The sequence below is a fragment of the Pempheris klunzingeri genome, chromosome 18, assembly GCF_042242105.1.
Source record: "Pempheris klunzingeri isolate RE-2024b chromosome 18, fPemKlu1.hap1, whole genome shotgun sequence".
In the NCBI taxonomy this organism is placed as follows: domain Eukaryota; kingdom Metazoa; phylum Chordata; class Actinopteri; order Acropomatiformes; family Pempheridae; genus Pempheris; species Pempheris klunzingeri.
In genome coordinates, this window is record NC_092029.1 from 12363471 (window position 1) to 12378531 (window position 15061).

At 41.9% G+C, this 15061-nt stretch overlaps 1 protein-coding gene across 1 annotated transcript in view; it reads right to left on the reverse strand.

Moving 5' to 3' along the window:
- Positions 1-15061, reverse strand: part of utrn (utrophin) — a 174787-nt gene that overhangs the window by 34889 nt on the left and 124837 nt on the right. Inside the window, exons 63-67 of the mRNA XM_070849703.1 lie at positions 9591-9652; positions 8266-8340; positions 4642-4843; positions 3818-3903; positions 2265-2422 (exon numbers count right to left, since the gene is read on the reverse strand). Of these exons, the coding sequence (XP_070705804.1) occupies positions 2265-2422; positions 3818-3903; positions 4642-4843; positions 8266-8340; positions 9591-9652 (583 nt within the window). The remainder of the gene's footprint in view (positions 1-2264; positions 2423-3817; positions 3904-4641; positions 4844-8265; positions 8341-9590; positions 9653-15061) is intronic.

A 15061-nucleotide genomic window follows, 5' to 3' on the forward strand; every position in this document is an offset into this window, starting at 1 on the left:
CAGTTGTTGATGTTTAGACAACATTAAAGATACGGGGAGTTACAAATCAATTATAGAAAAGCATGTTTTTATTTTAAAATTAATCATAGCCCTTACAATCACCTGTTTTCAGGCAAAAGCAATTATTGATGATGTTTAATGTTTAGTCAATTGAAATGTCAATTTTGAAAACTTAATAATTAAGTGTGGTTCTTTCAAATGGGTTGAAGTACATAAGAGAGGTTTTTTAAGTTGGTTGGCAGGTGAGAAAGCTGCCGACGAAACTTTCACCTTGATGACTTCCCAAATCATCTTTAAGTCCTTCACCTTTCTATGTGACCTTCCCCTGAACAATCAGAACACCTCTGTCTCTCCTTTCCCATACGCTCGTCTCATCTTTGCCTTCCCTCCCTCCTCCGAGCCATCTAATGGCAGATTTATAGCACTTAAGGATTAATTACTGCAGAGAGGAGATGGCTGAAATGATGACTAGATAGACGGATGGATGGGTAAATGAAGGAGAGTGACAAAGGAATCGTGAAAGAGGCCATATTTATGGCAGTGCAACTCATTCATCACAGGCCCATTAAAACAAATGGACTGGGTGACTGCACTGTCGCTAGCAGGGCAGACGGACACACAGGTGGCACGGAGCTTTGCTTGTGTATGTGTGTAAGGGTGTAATGAAATGAAAAGAGAGAGAGAGCTTGTCAGTTGGGTTTCTACCTGTCAACTTGGTTTGATGATTGAATGATTAATGAGCACCTGGACTACAGCTGGCACAGCAATTCATGATCAAGTCTCTGACCAATTTGTGCGTGTACCTCTCCGTGTGCATGTGTGTATTAACATGTCATTGAGAAACTGTATTGCAGGCATGGAGGCAAGGTGTTTGCACTATTTTGACAGGAAAAAAGAGAGATGCGGTTTAAAACTGCCTCACTCTGCTATTTGGAGCAGTGCAACACAGAAACCAGTGAAATTTATAGCTTCCTGATTTTAATGTTTGGCTCCCATTTATGGCTGCTGAAGCATGAGCCAGGGGAGAAGAGGGAGAAAAATGAAACAGTGATCCCGGAGGATGAAGACATCATTAAATGCCAGTAACGTCCAGAGATAAACCCGAGGAAAGTGGTTAGCTGGTCGCAGTAAAACACTAGAGGACAGCCAGCAGAAGACTGGAGGCCATTTGAAGCGTCATGGTCAGCAGTGCTTAAATATTGAAGCAACTTTACAGAATAAAGAGTAGCAGGTGTTCCGATAGCTTAAAAGCAAAGTAAAGCAGAGTCTGAGGTGCCTTATGATAATAAGCTGTGGGAGGATGCATTGAAACTTACATTACTTGCCAAATCCTATTGTCACTAACATCACCGACTGTAATATAGTGATCATGCTGACCAACCAGTGGTTACTCTGATTCTAAAACATTAACATCCACATAAAGTTAGACAGACCCTGCGTTACATGTAGAGGCTAATGCAGAAATGTTGGAGTCCATGCAACAATTTTTCTTTGGATAAAAGTGGAATGTCTGCCATGTTTTACAAGTATCTTTAAGCTGCAACAGATGGCTATCATCAGTTTTGTTTGTAGCAGATACAAAATAAACTTAATAGAAATATACCTAATATGTACTGTATGAGGTATGGATAGATCAACTACCAACTCCTAGCCTAGCCAAATTCTTGATTAATAAATGATATACATTAATAAAATGTCATTAAATAGTGAAAATCACAATTACTTTTCCCCCACTGGTCGTTTTGTCTGACCAACAGTCCAAACTCCACAGAGGGCTAAGAACAACGGCTGACATTCGTATGTATGAGCCAGGAATCAGTTACATTTTGCAGAAAAATTATTCAATACATTTTTTGTCAATTAACTATTTGAATCATTAAATATATAATTCAGTTTGATCCGTTTGAAACTTGTCTTGCATCATTTTTTAGTCATTTTATGTTCATATCTGACATGGACTGTTTCTACTGATGATATGTTAAGAATTATGACTTTATCATGGTCGGAAAACATGGATGTTTGTGTGTTATTATGCTTGCATCCATTTTTTAATACAACTAGTTGTAACACACGGCCAAAACAGCATTCCAAAAAGATTTCTTCTTCATGCCTGTAATCCACCGGTATTAACAACATTATGTGATTTCTCAATCCCTGGCTTATGTATTTATACACTAGGTTCTTTAAACATGTTTATGAATATACTGACATGCATTCGGTCAGTGGAGATCTACATGCTTGTGTGTGTCTGTGTGTGAACATACGTGCTGGAAGCAGCTGCGGACGCTGGGTTCGATGTTTGAGCCTCCGAAGGCTGCTACCTCCCCCAGCTGCCTCGGGACCTGGATAGCTTCATGAAGCAGCAGACCAAGCTGCCTCTGGTCACACGTGTCACCTGCCGACGCTACTTGGCTGAAGAGGTCTGAGTGGGTGGGAGGGCGGGATGGAGGAGGGTGACGTAGAGAGAGGGAGAAAGAGAACAAAAGAGGAAGGGAGGGAGTAAGAGAAAGAGCCAAAGCATGTGGGTGATATTTAAAATGAAAGATATAAGTATAAATAGATATGGAGGGCGAAAGTGTGACGGCGTAACGGGTAGCGGGAGAGAAAGTGTTGGTGTGTATGTATGTGGGTGGGAGGTGGTCGGGAGGACACAAAAGAAATCAGGGAAAATATACATTTTCACTCTGATTCTTAAATGCCAGGCTCTTTTCTCCTCTAATCTCTCTCTGCCTTCACCATATTCTCCCAGAGATTGACAGAGCTGTACTGGACGTGGATGTCTGCCCAGTGACATGCAGGCTTGGCCAGTTCACACATTGACAGTATTGTATTTTAGATGAAGGTATGAAACATTTCCAGGGCTCATGCACAAACTGAGCAAAAAAGAGGGTAATAAGGAGAGGGGGGGAACGAAGGGCATGGCAGGTCTTTCTGCTCTGCTTCCAGTTGACTTTCATCTCTGTGTGAGGCCTGAGTTTGATGTCAGCTCCCGTTATGCATGTGTGCGCGTACGTAGTACATGTAAACACAGCAATGATGTGTGTTCGTGACCCCCTCTGACACACACCTCCTGTGTCATCTGACTGATCAACACCCACATCTCCAGCTCACTACCTCCTGCTGCAGGATTACATTTGACATACGCAGGTGTCAGAAAAAGAGTGTCAAATGGCACCATGCCTGGTTAGGTGAGTGTCTAGCAGTGTAGCTATATGCACGAGACTGACAGCCAATGAGACTCTAAAAGAGTAAAGGAGGAAGGACGCAATCAAGCGTGCTTGATACCCTTCTCAGGCTAATAGAAACTGCCAGTGGAACGAATAGGCTCAGGGATGCCATGGCAAGAGAGAGGAAGGAGAAAGAGGAAAAGCAGGATAGAGAAGAGAGGGGAAGCAAGAGTAAGTAAGGTGGGAGAGAAGACAAAGTGGCATTGTTGGATGGATGAACAATGGTGTGAGCAGTGACAGCGGAGGAAGATAGACAGAGAGAGATAAAGCAGCAGAAACAAAGTGCAGGAAGCCAAAATGACAGTCTCCTCCCAGTGTGGCAAGCCTATATTCACGCTCCCCTAATCCTCAAAAATAAATCAGAATAGAAAATTAAATAAAGAACAGGGGACATGTGTGGGAGGTCTCTCATTCAATTAGACGACCCGTTCTCCGTTTCTTCTCCTTCTGTGAGTCTGATTAATACTGCTGGGGTTAAAGCTGCACTGGAGCAGTGTGGAATGGACTGTCTGCAGACTGGCCAGTACGGGGGGGGGGGGGTTAAAAGCACATGTGGGCAGCAGATCTCTCACCTCCTCATTTACACTTACATTTGTATTTCTCCTCCAGGTGTCCTTTGCAGAGAGAGAGTAAACCGATCTTCATGGACAGGACACGGATCTTCCCACTGCGACCACTGCTGGGACCCCACACACACACACACACACACACACACACACACACACACACACACACACACACACACACACGAAAGACAGTGGCAACGAGTCAGTGATATTTATTGTGGTTGTATGTTTGTGTATAAACAGTAGGTTTATGTGTGTTCAGTTTAGCTCAGATCTGAATTATAGGCAGCAGCAGTGACAGAAAATCATTATGTGCTTGGAACAAGAAGAATCTTCCAGTGTGTATGTGCCCTTCTACTTCCTTCATTGTGTGAGAGAGCTGGTGAAGTTACACATTCAGTTTCTGTGTACCCACAAACAATGTTTAGACTGGTAAGCATGTTGTTTACAGCGTGTGAACACACATGTGATTATACAGTATATCTACGTTTGTTTAGGCCCGCGCAGAGTGTATTTGAACATGTGCGAGTGCGTGTTTGGTCTCACACAAACGTCGGGTGTATCAGCCATTCACAACATTAAACATTAGGTACAGATGACACCAATAAAGACAGATTTGAAAATGCAAGACCATAGTGATGCCATTTCTGCAACTTTGCATCAACCAGGTTTAGGAAATTTTATGTTATGTAAATAAGCAACTGCATGAAGAAACAACATTAAAAAAGGAGGATGCAGAAGACAGCATGAACAATTCCCAGGTTTTCTCAAATCTGTGACAAATTCAGAAAAGAAAGAAAGCTAAATATAATCCTCCATCCTAAATGTGAAACAGATTGCCTGCGTACGTGTCATAAACGTTGAGCAGCCAGTTGAGACACATGTCAACACAGAGCGGCACGTTGACCAGGTCCTTGTGCTCCTGCTCCAGGCCGTCGTAGATGGACGTCAGGCAGTTGATGACGTCGGGAACGGACAGCAGCTGATTGTTGTTGGTGAGCTTGTGCTGCTCGAAGGTGTTCTGGGCCACGCTGAGGTCCAACAAGTCCACTGCAGACAAAGGCGGGAGGTGGGGTAGATGGAAAAGAAAAGGGAAAATAGAGGGGGAGAGAAGCAATGGGGAGACAGAAACAAGGAGGAGTGGGAGAAAGAAGTGAAAGGGAGGGAGTGAGTGTGGAGGGGGGTTAACAAGAACAGAAAGAAGGAACAAGGACAAAAAAACAAAAAAGGAATCACGGAGGAAGAAAAGAAAAAAGACCGAGATAGAACCATTAGTAACCTTTCAGACGGGTTCATTGGGCTTTCAGAAGTGACTCAGATTGTTTTAAAAACGGCAAAAAATCTGAACAGGACGAGGAGCTGAAAATGGCACAGACTATTCATAGAGACACTTCAAAACTGCAGACGTGACTGATATTATGTCCAAAATAGTTCAAAACAACTAACTGCGAGAGTCTGCTGGGAGTATAGACAGAACAGACGGATCACTGTGGTGAAATATTCATATGAGAGAGAAATCTGAACTGAAAAAAGACAAATGAGGAATGTGAGAGAATCAGACAGAGAGCAGTCATGTTTCTTGTCATTTAATTTGTTGGCTAAATCTTCAATGACAAGGCAAAAAATGAATGTTGCCTCAATATCTCCATTACACTTCCATCGTCTTCCATACTGTAGCTTTTCTAATGTAACTTGACAGAAAGAGAGTGGGGAATAAAAGACAGACACACACAGACACACACACACACACACCGATATTGGTCTGCAATAACCAGGAAGAAGAAGGTTTGTCTATTACTGACAAATACTGAGTAAGTGAAAAATCTGCCAGTGGGGTGAGACAGAGTGTAGTGGGATTATGATCATAAAAATTACATTTGCATCAAGAAACATCTGAAATAATCTTTTTGTCCCAATTCCATTTGTGGGTGGTGGTGAAACTAGTCCAAAAAACACTGGTACATCTATTGAATGATTCACAGTAGCTTTCCAAAGTTGCAGTTTGATTGACATGCGATGTCAGATGCACTGTTTTGTATCATTTCCTGTTGTTGATATTTTTGTATACTACCATAACTACAAAAACAGTAAACAATTATGATTAATATGTAGCACATACTGTATCAAAATTAGCTTGGAGTGCATCCTTCGGCTGTTTTGTGTATAGTATCGAGGCACTGACACTCATTTTGGTATTCTCATTTTATGCTTATTCTCTTTCATGCTGAGAGTTAGATGAGAGGCTCAATGCCACTCTCATATCTGCATGTTTAATGTGAGACTAGTTAAGCTTAGCAGAAAGACTGAAACCTGGGAAACAGCCAGACTGGCTCTGTCCAAAAGGTAAAACCCTAAACCTCTAAAGCTCCCAATTAGCACGTTATGTTTCATTTGTTTGTGTGGGCAAGAAAGCAAATATGTGTGTTTCACAAAAGTTTGAACTCTTCCTTTATGATGATTGTTTTTGCAGTGGATGTACTGGTTAGTCAAAACATGGGTAGAACTAGTACACTATGCATTTGGGACTTTTTATATGAATTTACAGACCTGTTTTGGGCAAGTTCAGATCTTGATGGGACTCTTAATTAGTGCTTTATTCAAGGTCCAATGAAAAGGTGAACTAGCTGACCCCATCAAATGCACAGTGTTTTGTCTGCTACAGGTGGTTAATTAGCATGACTAAAATGAAGGCCATTACAGAGTAGATACAGATAATTACCACTAAAATAATCATCTCACACATTTCCTCTGCTTATTCAGACCTACACTTTATGTATATTTCTATTTCCTGGTACTGATTACAGTGTAGTACTTCAGTCTAACCCAACAAACACTAACATAGAGAGGAGGAGGTTCAAAAACTTTTAAAAAATATATTAGAGAGTCAAACAGTGGACAAAGGTTTTCGTGAGCGACGAACCCCCTGTTGTTCTGTATGCATCCCTCACTCTGACCCTATAGCACTTTTCCACAAACCGTTTAATCTCTGCTCCCTCTCCTGCAGCCCTCTTCCCTCTCACCTCTTTTCTCACTTAAGTCTCCTCATTTGCCCACGTTGCTCGCTCCATGTCAACCCCTCTACAGCTTCCTTGCCTTATGTTACCCCCTGTTCCCGAGACAGCACTAATTACTGGGGTGAATCCACGTGGAGTGGGCACAGCAGGCCAGCCGTGCTGTCAGAGAGCAAAACATTCCTTCTCTCTAGCTTTCTCACTACACACGCAGATATGAAGCGGAGAGGCTGTGGCACATTAACGGGATGCCACGCAAGCTCATTTGTGCTTCTTCAGCCCCTTGGCACAGACTTAACCCAATTAGCCATTTTATAGTATCCCATCGTGTGTGTGTGTGTGTGTGTGTGTGTGTGTGTGTGTGTGTGTGTGTGTGTGTGTGTGTGTGTGTGTGTGTACCACTCTCTCACGCATGAGCATGTACACACACATACACAGACTTTCAACAACATTCTTACAGGCACACACAGGTCTCTAAGCACAGATTCACCATGAATCCAGACTGATAACTCATAACTACTGATCCTTCTGCTTTGTGTGTACTGGCATGTGAGTCCGTATATGTTTGTGCGCTTTGCGCCGTGACTGTTCTAATCTAATGGATGAAATTGAATTGCAGTGCCCCGAGTCGAAATCACTCAGGCTAATGCATTCCCCTCACAAACACACGCATGCAATCAGAGAGCCAATATGAGATAGCAAACTAAAATGCCTGAATCATTCAAACTCATTAACGACCAACAAACACAATAACACACTTTGGTACCCACGATTATTCAGGTACACGGGCCTAAGCTACACACACACACACACACACAAGGCATTTGTTTCACACGTGCACACAGAGCAAGCTTCCTGCAAACAGCAGGATGTAAATGAGCAGTGTGGGCTCGCAGTGTGTGTTGCTATAATAATGTCAACAGCTGGATAATAGTTAACATTTGTCACCATTACTACTACATTGTGTCGAGCACATGTAGCTGCTGCCATGCTGGTTGAAACCTCACAAAGGGCGAGTCTGCATGCACCTGCAGTGTGTGTGAGTGTGTGTAGATGTGGTTGATAGCCACCTGAGACTGTAGATAATAGCCACCTTTATCAAAGCCTTCATTATAAACCGAAGCGCTCATGTTGTGAAAAATGGTTTAAAAAAAGAAAAGCCAAGCCTAAAAAAATCCCACCTGTGCACAGCAAATGAGGCTAGGCTCAACAGGCTTAACACAAGAACCAGCTGTGACTGTACATGGACAGAATCATGCCCACACACACACACACACACACACTGTCAGAGTGTGTGTAATTTTAAAGCCAAAATATCCTTGGCTCCTGCGCTGATCTGGCACAGCGTCTGGCAAAGCTTCAAATCATTACTGCATCCCCTCATTGCACCCAGACTTCAAAAGAAGCAGACCACGACTGTAGGTATTGAGGTGTATGTGAGTGTGTGTGCATCTTACTTACAGCATAGGGCTTTCTGTAGTCTACGGATCTTCATGGCTGTTCGGTATGCTGAGAATCTAACATTGTTTAAGTCCGCTACAGGCAGAGATAGAGACAGACAGATGAAAGATAGACAGACAAAAAGAAAACACAGGCAGAAAATCAGCAAACAAAGCGCAGAACACATTTTGCCTACTGGGCAACATAAGCAGGACCTCTGTCTTCAATGAAAGATGACTTTTTCTTAGTTATTGTCTACAGAGATGACCGAGATGAGGGGTGGCTAATGTGGACTGTGTAATTAGGTTGGTGAGTTCTGTCTCAGAGGAGGCCAGTGCTATTTGTTGAGCTGCTGGCCTAAAGCAAATGCTCCCAAAGTTTCACAGCTTATTACATATCCTGCTGCTCATTAAAGAACAGTCATACTGGCCACCCCACAGGGACAAGACATGCATATGGATATTAACAGGGAGCAGAACTGAGAGCAAAAAGTTCAGGGTGCGATTTATAGTTAAATGTAAAGAGTAAACTAACTAGACAAGAGGGAAATGGGTATAGAAGTTGATCCCTCAGCAGAAAACATCTCATGCTAATTTTGACCCGTTTAACGAACCAAAATAAAAGTCGTACTTGCGACTAATGAACGAGAATGCAAAACTCTGTAGAAGTCGCAAACGCATCTTAGTGGAGCTCGCAAATCACTTGTGAAACAGGCCACTAGTGATTTAAAAGACCAGTAAACTGCCATACAACAGGCTTCATTAGCTTTATTAAAGAGTCAGTTCAACCAAATTACAGAAAAACAACTTTCTGACTTATCTGTAGAAGAATCTGGACACGTAGATAGTTTTGAGTTTATTGGCCCAAGTTCTGAAATGTTTGCCTCAATCCCTATGCAATGCCAGTGAACTTCACAGCACTGACAGATGACATAAACAATTTCATAGCTACATCTCTTTTCGGAATCATCTCACCGTGAAGAGTATTCATTGGAAAAGCCATGAAACAGTTCAGAGTGAATTCTTTGGAAAATCCAGAGTGACAGAAACGTGTTTTTTTAACAGAAATGTTGCTGTTGAATCTTTATATGACATTTTTTAATACTTGGAGTACCACAAATGAAATTCACCTTCATTATTCTGGGGTGGGCACAGAGTCAGAATCTCAGAGACAGTATGTGCAATACCTTAAAACACAGACAAACAAAGCCAAAACTATCTTCATGTCCTGATATCAATAGAGGTAACTGAAAAAATATGTTTGCTTTTTGTTTTTTAACTGGACATGCTGACCCTATAGCTTCTTGATCTTTGGCCCAAGATGGTGTCAATGTGTGTTTTTCTTACCTAGAGACTGGTAGAGTTCTGTCATCTTTGGATGGTCCCAGCAGGTTGTCTGGGTCTGGTGACTGAAAACAACAAAGGAGGAGAACCGTTAGTTACAGATACTGACACACACTTTTAAAGAATATCACAATAGAAAAAAGAAAAGAAAAAAAAGGGGTAGACAAAAGTAGTATGAAACACATACACACAAAACAACACAAGTAGATACAACAACAAAATGAAGAGACACTTAATATCACTATTATCATCATCTTTTGATGTCTGGAAACTATCAATGGTTATAATTCCAACTCTTTTGTTATTCTGCTCCCAAACTCCCAAATCATGAATCACACACAGAACTCAAAAAAGCTCCTCTGAATGGATCAGCAAGAAAACACACACGCATACACGCAAACAGAAATAGACATACACAGTGTAACTCTCTCATCCCCACAGGATCTGCCTTTCAAAACACTATGGGATATAAATATATGGGGACCAACACACACACACACACACACACACACACACACACACACACACGAACAAACCAAACCCACTGACAAACCAACACTAACCAACAATAAATAAAATAAGAGCTGTGCTAAAACTGATCAAACATGCTTTCAAACACAGGACAGCAAAGAATCTGACTGTCCTCAAGCTTTGGCTGCCAATCAAATTGTCTATTTGAGCTTTGGTGGTCATGGCGCCATGTGTGTGTGTTTAAGAAGGCACCTGGCTGTCAGAACCTGCGCACGGATCTGTGTGAAATGTTTGAGACGATTCCTGAGAGTGGGGTTTTTGAAATAAAAGTCTGTTTTTGAATGCAGAGGCTCCCCTGTGGCTCGTGTGAAGGCTCGCTCTGTGCCGACAGGCAGCAGGAAATGAAATCGAGTGCTGACAGTGAGCCGAGGTGGCGGAGTGGACGACAGAAGCCCTCGTCGTACACAGATGTTCATCACTATTGAACGGCCGTACACACTGATGACCCCTTTCGCACCTGCGCAGGCAACACTAATGCCTGGACCTCCTCGCGTTGTGGACAAGCTCTTGTTCTATTTAGACAGACGACAAAGAGCTTGCCTGAACTGACAAATGGTTTCAGTGAATCCATGTCAGGGGATTTGCTGATATTTGCTGCACACAAACACACAACTAGGAGGAGGAATACAGGCCACCCAAGCCCCAATTCTCTTACGTCTGTCGTCATAAAACATTTTTGTCATTGAAGTGTAGAAGGGTACATCTGAGACAAGATACAGCTAGTACAATGACGACACACACAAATCTGTATTGCATTCATGAACACCGAAAGGCAGGCGGCATTTCGATCAACAAAGAGATTAGAAAGCTTGTGCTTATATCCACAGCTCATGAATGCCATAATAAGGATGACTGAGTTGTCAGGTTCAACTGTCTTCAACATTTTCCCTTCAACACATTCCCCTTGTAATGCCCAAGAAATCTTTTTGTTGTCATGTACGAGGTAAAATGGCAAATTGGTGACATATTTACTGTGCTACAAAGCTGCTGCAGTTTAGATAACACAGCGGGAGACACTCAGGTAAGAGGAGAGGCATCAGAAAATATTAAAGTGCAAGGGACAAAAACAGAGATTTTCAGGTAGATATTTGAAAGGAGATACATATAGCGGTACATCCTCACGGGACCTCCACCCACTGTGAGCGCTTCGCAACCTACATTTGCTTTCAAATCTGTAATCTGGTTTGCATTCAACACTGGCTTTTTACAAATGAACGAACATAAATATGATAATTGTAAACTGCAGGTGTAAACATGACACCGCCTCTGTATCCACACTGTATCTGACCAGATAACCAATGGTGGGCACTCATTTCCACTTTTCCTGGGCATGCATCCTCTGAAATCTTTGCAATTAAAGCGGTTTTTAAATCAGATTTTCCTGATGTTTCAGGAGGTGGTTATCTGTGGGCGAGAGCGTCTGGGGATGAAGCCACTTGGGTCTTATGCAATGCATGTGACATTTTCCTTCATAAACATCATTTAACCCAGAGTAAGCAGCAACAAATCAAATGGGGTCACAGCAGGCGAAGGAAGGATGAAATTTATGTGGCCAATTGGGTACTGTGTGTGTGTGTGTGTCGGGGAGGTGGGGTTAAGATGTATTTATGAGATTTTTGCCTCAGTGAGCGAGTAAAGTAACTTACTGAAACCATCTGAAAGAAATGTACGAAATGACAAATCACCACAATAACAATTAAGCTTATCAAAATTAACTGCAATTTCTCCATAATGTCTATGACAAAAACTCTCTGGGGTACGCCCACCCCTTGCCCTATGATCACGAACATATCCCATCAAACCGTTGGCTGCAAACCAGCTAACACTTCCGCACAACACTTTGCTGCTGAGAGTTTGTCACTGTCACACACTGAGAGGGCGTCATGAATAATCATGAATGTGCAGATGAATGATGACTTATGTATCTGGATATCCAAAGAGATTAGTCAAATATCTAAGTAAGCCAGGGGAGGATTTCAGAAACTTTTTTTTTCTGGTGACAGCAACCTGCCAGACTGATCAAGAAGTGTCTGTGACAGGTGATAAGTGCCTGCATTCACCACCTGACATCTTCTGTCTTTCTGTTGCTCTCACTTCTCCTCCTCTGTCTCTTTTCTGTTCTTAAAAATATTAACTCCCTGCTTCCCAAAGTTATCAGTATTCTGCTTTGGAAACACAGTTCAAACAGCTTTGGATTCTTATTAAAACTTTGTTCAAATCATTTCAACAACACAAAGACACCATGAGAATGGGATGCACCAAATCTAATCAAGTATATAAAGGCTGTCTGTTCTGTTATAGACAAACAACCTCACCAAATTTTTCCTGACAAAAACAGAGACTGTACACCCACAAAAGCCCTGGAATGTAGAGGAGACTTTCTCTAATCTTAACAGAGATGCAGCCTCGATACATTTCCTTTCAAAAAGCCCACAAGACTTGTTAGCCCTCTCCCTGGCTCAGAAGTGCCAGAATGGGTGAAATGGGACAACATGTGAGGTTGCCAGCATGAGGCAGCTGGTACAGAACTTGTGTGAAACCATTTGATTGTGCCCCAGTATGTTGCTTGAACCTCTCACTGCAGGGGGTGGACAAGGCGCGGTTTTAATCAGGGGCCCTTTGTCAACTCAAAGAAAAGAGGCAGAGTATGCGAGGAGATGGAAAAGGAGACGAGGAGTGGTTTGGGGAAATGAATGTGTCAAAGACTGATGCGGGTGTCCCAAGGATGTCATGGCACTGAAAGCGACCTGTGATTAGTCTTGGAAATGGATTTAGAGTTCAGTTTTCAAGCCGCAAATTAAGTGGGTATGTATGAGTGTGCACCAGCCTGCAAGTATTTTTGTGTGTGAGGGAGGATCGGAGAGGACAGTGTACAGCTTCTTTTTATTTATTTTTTATTTTAAAGAAAAGACTACCACTAAGGTTAAAGTTGAATGTGGACAGACGTTTCTGAAAGCCAATTTAAGGTTAATGTGAAAGTCACCATGGAGAGAAAAAAAAAAATCTGGTCCAACCAACCTGGAGGCACCAGCAGGACATATGGTATATGCTGACACTGAATGTGTTTGGTTTGGGAGACTGAGCTTGGTTCCAGTTGGAGTCCATAAGCATCTTTGCGTGTGTGTGAGTGTTTCCTTGCCAGCGTGAGGATGTGCATCACTATTTGTGTGTCTAAATGTGTGTGTATGTGTGTGTGTATTGTTTTGAGCAAATGTCCTTGTGCACATGTGTTTTGTTTGTGCCAGTGGATGAATTCCGGTTCATTGGCTGGGCACATCTGTGATTACAGGCTGTTGTTGACTCTAAAGTTATAAGCCTGTCCTCCGAGTCATTGCCTGTCTCAGGCTTTCATCTCTGATCCCCCTCTAGTGCCAAGCTGCAGGCCCAAACACAGCGCAGGTGTCCCTCCCCCTCCCTCTTTGTCTAAATCCTATTTTTCTCCATCTCTGTCTGTGTCTTTATCGCCTGTATGAAAACGTTTTATTTGATCTTTTTATCAGAATTTTCACGATGATTCAATAAACTGAATCAACAGTTTTAACTTGCTGGTTTTATGCTGCATCAAAACTTCCTGGAGACACTTCACCTATCGCTGAGTCAAGTCTACATCTGTAAATCTTCTTAGCTGAAACTTTTATTCTCTGGAGTGTTCTGTGGACAATGGCACAAGGGGATTTCTTTTTTTAAAACAACAGCTATTTGACAATTTAACTGAGACAGTGACATTTTGACACCAAGAGAAAAAAAGTATACCCATTTTACCATCCTAAATCACATAGAAAGGCTGTAACAAAGGTTGTCCCAAAAGAAACAAGAGAAAGAAAGAAAGAAAGCAGGACTGATAAATGACAGATGAAACTGCTACCTAAAGATTTTTCTAACTACAAGCCAAAAATACGGGTGAATTCAGTTTTGATTAGTCAGCAGTCTACTGACATACACGACTTCTGGATAATGAGGTCCCTCAAACTTGCAGAACTGACTTTTTCTTAACAGTGAAGACTGTTATGGTTTCTACCAACACAGATCTTGTGTATGCCTGTTTAAATAGAACCCTGCTGTTTGGCCTGATTGGCAAAAATTAGAATGAGAAGAATGACGTCAAGCTAAAGTTGTTATGGTCACCATTAAAACAGTGTCTGGAAGCTGAGCTGGGATTCAGCCAGGTATTATCTATTCAAAAGGAGGAGGTTATGTTGGACTGAATGAGAAATGTGCAAGTGTAACAGCTTGAATTTTAAAATGCACACAGGAGCAAATTGGCAGAAAGAAGCTCCTAATTGGGAGTAAACGATGTGCGTGCACAGATTATACGCGGAACAATAGCTACCTGATTGTTCGTAGGTGATGTACGTGAGAGGTTACTAGAGGTCACAGCTTTGAAAAGCTGAAAAGACTCGGCGATTAGGTTCCTTGCAGAAAAATGCTTGAGATAATGGGTTATTTCACAGTCTATGTAACTGTGAATATTTTGGAAAGAAAAAATCAAAAATATATATTTTAGTCCATCTGCAGCATACTGCCCACATTTGGGTCTACTTAGAGGAGGATACAGCAGATGGAAATCTACATATCCATCCATTTTCCTTCCAAAGATGCCAGTTAAGTGATCAAAGATCATACAGCAGTTTGACTACAAAGTATTTTGTGTATCAATAATCTGACTGCATTAACATGCATGAGCTAAAGTATATTCAATAAGTGTTCTTATGATATTTTTAAAAACTTGTACAATCTCTACGTGGATCTAGAGATGATTACCGGCAAAAGGAATACCAAAAAACACGAAATTCTGTTCATTCTTTGGTCATTTTTCAGACTTTTCAACAACCTCTTTTGAAAATAAATAGATCTGCTCTGAAGTTCGACTTCGTCAGGCTGAAAACAGACTGAAAAAGAAAATTCACTCTTCACTTCCAGTGCTTGCTAGACATGTAAGCCTT